The sequence below is a fragment of the Chelmon rostratus genome, chromosome 23 (genome assembly GCF_017976325.1).
Source record: "Chelmon rostratus isolate fCheRos1 chromosome 23, fCheRos1.pri, whole genome shotgun sequence".
Lineage (NCBI taxonomy): Eukaryota > Metazoa > Chordata > Actinopteri > Chaetodontiformes > Chaetodontidae > Chelmon > Chelmon rostratus.
Window position 1 is genome coordinate 19,089,564 of NC_055680.1, and position 7,023 is coordinate 19,096,586.

The window sequence follows — 7,023 nt, forward strand, 5'->3', positions numbered from 1 at the left end:
CATTCAAACTTTAAAACGTAGATAATTTTGTCGGCTCGAACGCACCCCGTGTCCCTTTCAAAATTTCCCAGGGGGAATTTTCTAGTTTATTTTAGTCTTTTAACCATGATCAGTGAGCTGCTGGGAGTGCCTGTCAATCTTTACTGTCTCCATGACTTCTCACTTACCAGAAAGACAATGTTCTCACATTGATGAGTGAGCCTTAGTCCTCAGGCGTCAGTCTCCCACATTCTCTGCTGTTAATCTGTCTTCTGTATGTGTCCTGTGTTTCTAAATGTTGTGCATAATGTTTGAGATGCCCTCTCCAGACTGCAGAACAAATCTACCAACAGGTATCAATAACACTACCTTACCTTACCTTAAATTCAACATTTTTAGTGGCTTTAAAACCAAAAGAAATGATTCCGCAACAGATGTGTATTATTGAAGATGTCATTTCTAAATTTAAAAAGCAACTAACAATTACCCGTTAACACTTTCTACGAAGTCCATGACCTTCTTCTGTCTTCATCCTGTTTGCCGTGTTTCATCCTTGTTTCCTTCTGTTCTGTGTGAAAAGACGCAACAGAAAAAAGAAAGGAGTGATCACAACAGGTATTTCTACTGTTGACTCCGCCCCCACCCCGCCTCCTCTACCTGCCTGGGTGTGGGCAGCAGCGAGGATGCACATAAAAAGAGAGGGAGTGAGAGAGAGAGCAGCATCCTCCACACAGAGAGAGCAGCAGACAAATCAGCATCATCAGAGACCTTCATCTTCCTCATCCTCCGTCAGACCTCCAGAGGGTAAGACAACCTGCGCCCCCCTCGTCTGTCTCTTCTTCTCTGCACACCTCAACTCATATTCACATGTCCAAACACGGAGCAGGACTGTGGTGGCTGAGCGAGGTGCAGGCGGTGGTGGCGGTGGTGGTTGCGGCGGCGGCTGAGCGAGGTGCAGGCGGCCAAGATTGTTCATAGATGCTGAAAGTCATACTGTATCGGGTGCTGGTGCTACTGGAGAATTATATGCAGCTCCCTTCATATCAAAACAAGTGGTTTGGTTGGCTACATACAGATACAGGCAACTGTCGAAGGCGAGCAAGTGTGATGTTTTAAATTGATCTTATTGTTACCGTCATGTAGAGAAAATGATAACAATCATAATGATGTCAAAGTGAGTTTAACATGAAGGTTTGTTCCTTCATGGAAAACCTGGACTTTATTTTCCTTTTGTTGAACTTTGAATGTGGCTGTGACTTTCTGTCCAACTGTGTGTCTTCCAGCTCTCTGCCAGCCGATTGGCCTCCTCCAACATGCTCCGCCCCCTGCTCCTCCTGTCTGCTCTCATTGGGCTGGTGGCAGGTAAGCACACACGCCCGAGGCAGCCATGTTGAAACTCCACCCACAAGACGAGTTGAGGGACTTCAGTAGAAGCAACATAATAAATTAGCAAACAGTCTGAGGACAAAGAGCAGAAAGACTTGAAGTCAGTCAGAAACTTTAAGTGCTGATAATCTGCCAAATATGGAGAGATGTTCCTGACACCTCTTTGTTTCTAAGAAGAAGTGGGACCTCATGATGTGATATGAAAAGTTTTGATTGACTGATAAACAAACTCTGTTTTATTCCTTCATGAAGTCAACCTTTGAATCCTTCCCTGTTGTCCAACCAGCTCACAGACTCTAGTTCTGACGTCTCATGTGTCTCCATCGTCTTCAGGTGCTGAGGACTTTAATGGTCCGACGGTGTTGAACATCAGCTCGTGTCCCATCAAGTATTATGGAAAACAGTATGAAGAGCTCTATGTGAGTATGATGCCTGATGCTTGAGATGATGTGAAAACTCTGGACCAAAGTTAATGTTGGTGTTTCACTTGCTGTGTCTCTCTGATTTTCACAGGTGAACCTCACAGGTGACAAGTTTACAGCCTGTTTCAGAGACTTTTTCAAGCCTCGAGCCCGACAGGACTGTATTCTGGCCCCTCCGGTCCACAGAGGCAGCGCTTCATTCGTGATGCTTTCAGGAGATGAGGATTCTGAAAGCTTTTATCACGACCACATGCCAAACGTTCGGACCAGTCTTGAATGCCACATGTTCTTCTCTGACTACAGCGACACATCTGTGAGTGATGTTCAGCGTCGTAACCGAGTGCGTCTGACCAGTGTTCATGTTCACTCGGACCTTTTCTCTGCATCTCTTCTCCTTCTCCTCACAGAGTGTTACGGCACTAGCTAAATTCGGGACACAAGCAGTTCTGTACTTCTACTTTAACAGCAGCGGATCATTTGTGAGTATATGACTGCTTCCTCTGCAGTTAAACAGGACAACACGTCATGCTCAGTGTCCCTACTCTGCTCTGTGACAGCAGCTCTGGTCGTGTTTGTTGCTGTGTAGAGCTTTGAGGCTTTGGTCGACGGTGAGGTCGTCGACACGTTCACCGTCCAGGGTTCCAATGTGGAGTTCATAGAGGGATACTTCGACATCAGTGGCTGTAGACACTCAGGTGCGCAAATCCTCTGATCCACAAATCAACTGTCTGTAACAACTAAGATCTGATATTTTAAAACTGTTGTTTTTTGGTTACAGTTTGTGAACTAGTCAGTGAACTATGACTCTTTAACCTGATGTTAACCTTTCTTTACCTTTCAGATGTTATGTATAAACCTGGCACAAACGCCTCTGACCCACAAACCTGCTTCAGTCTAACCTGTAATGAGACGGCAGCTCTCCGTACCACTGAGTGTGGCCCTCTGGATCGTTGTCAAGGCAACGGCGTGTAACTATGTGTGCTACGTATAAAGCTTTATTTATTCAGGGAGGTTTCACTGAGAGCATCGTTCTCTTTTCCTGGTTCACCAGTAGAACGCTTTAATGTGCAGCAGCAGCTGATGGTGTTTGTTGTTTCTGTCCCTCTCCGCCTCCATCAGCTGCATGTTTGACCCCATCTGCACTGTGACCGGCCCCGCTGTCATTGACTTTAACGACCAACTGAAGACTGTGGAGGATCGGTGTGGGTACACCCTGCTGACAGGTTCATCAATCCAAAACCTCACTGTGGTGGCAAACTTCCGGGAACGTCGTCGTAGAGATGTGAGCTTTTTGGACAGCGTGACACTGCGGCTGCAGGGGCAGGATGATGTTCACCTGGAACAAGGCGGGATAGTTAAGGTAAGCTACCTACAGCCACAGTCTGGTGTCGGTGTGGACTGTGATCCCAAATCCTCGTCACATCCTCTGCTGAGTCAGCTCTCATCTTTCTTCTCAGTGACATTAGAAGCAGTTGTTTGAATTCTGGTGAACTCAGTGGTTGTTGCAGTGAAAACAGTCTGTTTGTGTGTGTTTGTGATATTTGAGCTGTGTTTCCTCCACTTTGTCTCTCTGCTGTGATGCAGGAGGGGAACACAACGCTGACCATCAACGGCTCGACTGATCTGGGAAACGGTGTGGAGGTCTTTGTGGACCCAACTGGAGTCACAGTCACCGTGTCGCACCCCGAGTCCACCACTTCTGTCTTCTTTGACGGGAACACTGCACAGATCATCTACACAGGTACAGAAACTGAAATCCTGCCACTCACCACACAGGATAAGACTAGTAGTTGTGATGCTCAGCCCTCATCTGGGGCATCAGGACTAAACTCAGCTGTCCTTTAGTGAGCTGCTGTTCACCCAGTATGAACGTTGATACTGATCTGACCCACATCCTGTCCTGAACCTGTCCAGGACCTGCTGAACTAGATCCAGAACTGGGGGGATTGTGTGCCAACTCCAGCGCGTCTGTGAGTGATGAGAGACTTGTCGATCATTATGCAGAACTTTAAGCCTGGATATAGTTTAAACAGGTGAGTTTCAGAACAATAAGGAACAATAAGCAGAACAAGGAACTGCAGTTTTGGGCACTCCCTTGTTGGCTTCAGTCTTCAGCCGTGGGGGATGATGCTCGGGCTCCACCACATACCTGACGAACGGCTCACACACAGGTGGCCTGACTGTTCCGGATGTCTGAGCCAATGGTTGTTGCAGGAAGTGTTGGAATGTGGCCATGTGAACAGGTACAGAGAAACTATCTGCAGCTACTGTGACCTGAGATCATTTATTCAAACACAACTGTAAAATGTGGAGCGTCCTGTCCTCCGTAGTGTCTGCGTAGCTGCTTTTATTGTGTTGTTGTCTTATTTCTGTTTCTATCCTGTGTTGTAATAATGTGCTGAACAGGCATCTGCTGTAAAAACCAGTTATAACTGAGTCAGGCCAGTTTAAATGAAGCACATTTCAACATCTTTCATGTTACTTTGAGTTTTCATAAAAATGAAATGAAATGAAACAGGACTGTTTTGTGTCCATAGTTCACAGAGTACCTTTATTGTCGTATTTATAGTTTAAAATGAATAAATTTATCAATGAATTTGGGTTCGTAGCTGACCATTCACAGAACCCGCTGGAGCTCTGGTTTTTAGGACTGTGGGAAAAAGCCACTTCCTCTCGGTCGTGTCTCCTCAAAGACGTGGCTCAGGAGGGATGTGCCTCCTTGAACTCTGTTCAATCGATCACTGTCAGCGCCTGCTCCGCACATCGATCATGGATCTCCTCGGATTCTCCACGAACTGGGATGTCCTTCACATAGACTCCTGTTCCTTCCAGCCCCAGTAAGAGTTCAGCTGGAAGGTTTCTGGTGCGCTTGTGTCAGCAGAAAGCGTGCCTCCCAAAGGGGATGATGATGACACTGGTTAATTGCGTTGACCTGAACTCTTTCGACCCTGACAGCTGTCGTCAGGACGTACTCTCCACCTGTACCGCATGGTTTAGTTTCCTCAGGCGTGCACGGAGCTGGACTTCGTCCCGACCTTAGCAGCACATCGCTCTGTGGACTGCGTCACTCTCTCAGTGATCCCTCCACCTTCAAACAATCGCAGTGGTGCTGGACACCCATATATGTAAATCCACCTGACGTAGCTGCCCGGCACCTTCAGAACAAAAGCATTAACAAGAACTCAGATTACATAATAAAATAATGATTCTGATGTTGTAATCAAACTAATTGAACTATATTCTTCAAACAAACAGCAACTAAACGAATAATAAATATTTAATCATTAAATATATTAATGAATAGCTCCAACAAACAGGATCATTACTTAGTCATGTCAAATATTATTAATGTGGACACCTTTACATATGCTGGACTTTTTAATCACGGCACACGTCACTTTTGTATTGTAATTTTGCTTTAATTGCTCTTGTATAGTCTTATTTATTTTATCTTTACTCATTTCTGTCATTTCCGCTCTTGGAGGCATTAAAAGCTTCTATTCTCTGACCTTATTAAAAGAAGAGGCGCGTGAGATTTGGGTGGATTGACCCTTTAAAGGCGTTTCGGAGGTGTCCATCAGTCATGTGACGCTGGCCGCACGCTGTTTTGTGTCACCTCGGGAGAACTGTGGCGCTGCTGAGGAGGCAACATGAGTCCTTCACAAAGGGTGAGCTGCGTTTGTTGTTTTAAACACTAAAACAAGGAGAATAAAGTCGAAGTTTAAAAGTAAAGTACAAGTATCTCAAGTATGGTTCTTGTGTAAATGTACTTTCCACCACTAACTGCATACTTAATCGAGTTGTTGTTTAATAATTTCATCTCTGGTTTTTAATGCGTTGATGCTGACGACAGGTGTTCTGAGGTTTAATATCCAATAAATGTCAGAGAATAGGTTGAGAGAGTTTCAGCCAATCAGCAACCTGCTGATAGAAGCTAGTCCCACCCACCTGCTCTGCTCTAGTCGGGACCAGGTGTGAACGCTGTGCAGGTGTGTGTGCAGACAGACGGGGAGTGGACAGAGAACATAACCGAGAGATAATCACTAAAACGTGGTTCACTGAAGACGACCGGAATCATGAGAAAGTCTGTTCAGCTCGTTAGCTGCTGTTTAATTAGCTAGCTTCTGATTGCTAAGGCTAGCTGCTGTTTAATTAGCTAGCTTCTGATTGCTAAGGCTAGCTGCTGTTGCAGCCTTTCGGACAGAAACCAGTGAGAAGGATCGTTGCTCTTCATCAGGGATTTTACCTCATTTCTGCACTTTGTTCAGTTCCTGGTTGCGCTGTGCTGAAGTGTGTGGTGGGGGGGGGGGGGGTCATTTTATTTTGTACTTTGTGTAAATGTTGCTTAATTTGATTGACAGCATGTTAAAGGGCATGTTCACGCATGTGCATTATTACACATGATGAGCTTATTTTTTTAAATTCATGTCAACGCAGATCACATGACGTCAACTACAGACTGGCTGGTCGATGATAACGAGGTTTCTCTGACTCAGATCAGGTTTGGTTTGTTGGTTTATTTTGTCAGTGGATCCTGCAGTGACGTAGACCGCGAGCCTTCCCACCTGGATCCAGAGAGGAAGACAGAGATTCCAAGGTACTACGTGATCACTGGACAGGTCCTGCTGCACTCCACGGTGTGGTGGCCCAGAATCTGCAGACCTTTATTCTCATCCCCCCTTCAGTCATTTCCACATACATTTGCCCACACCCCCCCAGAACTGACCTGTCCAAACTCACCTTTTATATCCTGGGACTCTGAACTTGTGTCACACTCTGACGTCTTCCTGGACTCTGGACTTTCAAACACATTACCACTGTGTTCCAGCACTGATGTTGGGTTATCCTGAGTCCAGCTGTCCTGCCGTCAGGGGGCGGAGCTTCACATGAATGCAGGGCTTTCACCTGTGACACAGCGCTTCTACACTGTGGTACTGGTACTTTCACTGTAGTTCAGCTCTAGTTCTTCTTCCTCCTCTGCATTTTAGAAGCTGGAATCTGTTATCAGGAGTTATCAGAAGAATCAGGGTAATCAGGAGTTATCAGAAGAATCAGGAGTTATCAGAAGTTATCAGAAGAATCAGGAGTTATCAGGAGTTATCAGAAGTTATCAGGAGTTATCAGGGGTTATCAGAAGTTATCAGGAGTTCTCAGAAGTATCAGGAGTTATCAGGAGTTATCAGAAGTTATCAGGAGTTATCAGAAGTATCAGGAGTTATCAGGAGTTCTCAGAAGT

General features: G+C 45.6%; 1 protein-coding gene across 1 annotated transcript; it reads left to right on the top strand.

Moving 5' to 3' along the window:
• Positions 1-1,980: 1,980 nt before the first annotated feature.
• Positions 1,981-4,181, top strand: LOC121626440. The gene is made up of 7 exons (XM_041964948.1): positions 1,981-2,100; positions 2,195-2,266; positions 2,374-2,482; positions 2,629-2,755; positions 2,907-3,147; positions 3,372-3,528; positions 3,702-4,181. Exons 1-7 carry the CDS (start codon positions 1,993-1,995, stop codon positions 3,797-3,799), a joined length of 912 nt encoding a protein of 303 aa, XP_041820882.1. The 5' UTR covers positions 1,981-1,992; the 3' UTR covers positions 3,800-4,181.
• Positions 4,182-7,023: the final 2,842 nt, after the last annotated feature.

Bases quoted from the DNA above. Each gene is read 5' to 3' on its own strand.
- LOC121626440 (XM_041964948.1), top strand. From the start codon at position 1,993: ATGCTTTCAGGAGATGAGGATTCTGAAAGCTTTTATCACGACCACATG. The intron at 2,756-2,906 runs GTAACTATGTGT...CGCCTCCATCAG, and splicing joins CGTTGTCAAGGCAACGGCGT to CTGCATGTTTGACCCCATCT. The intron at 3,529-3,701 runs GTACAGAAACTG...GAACCTGTCCAG, and splicing joins TGCACAGATCATCTACACAG to GACCTGCTGAACTAGATCCA.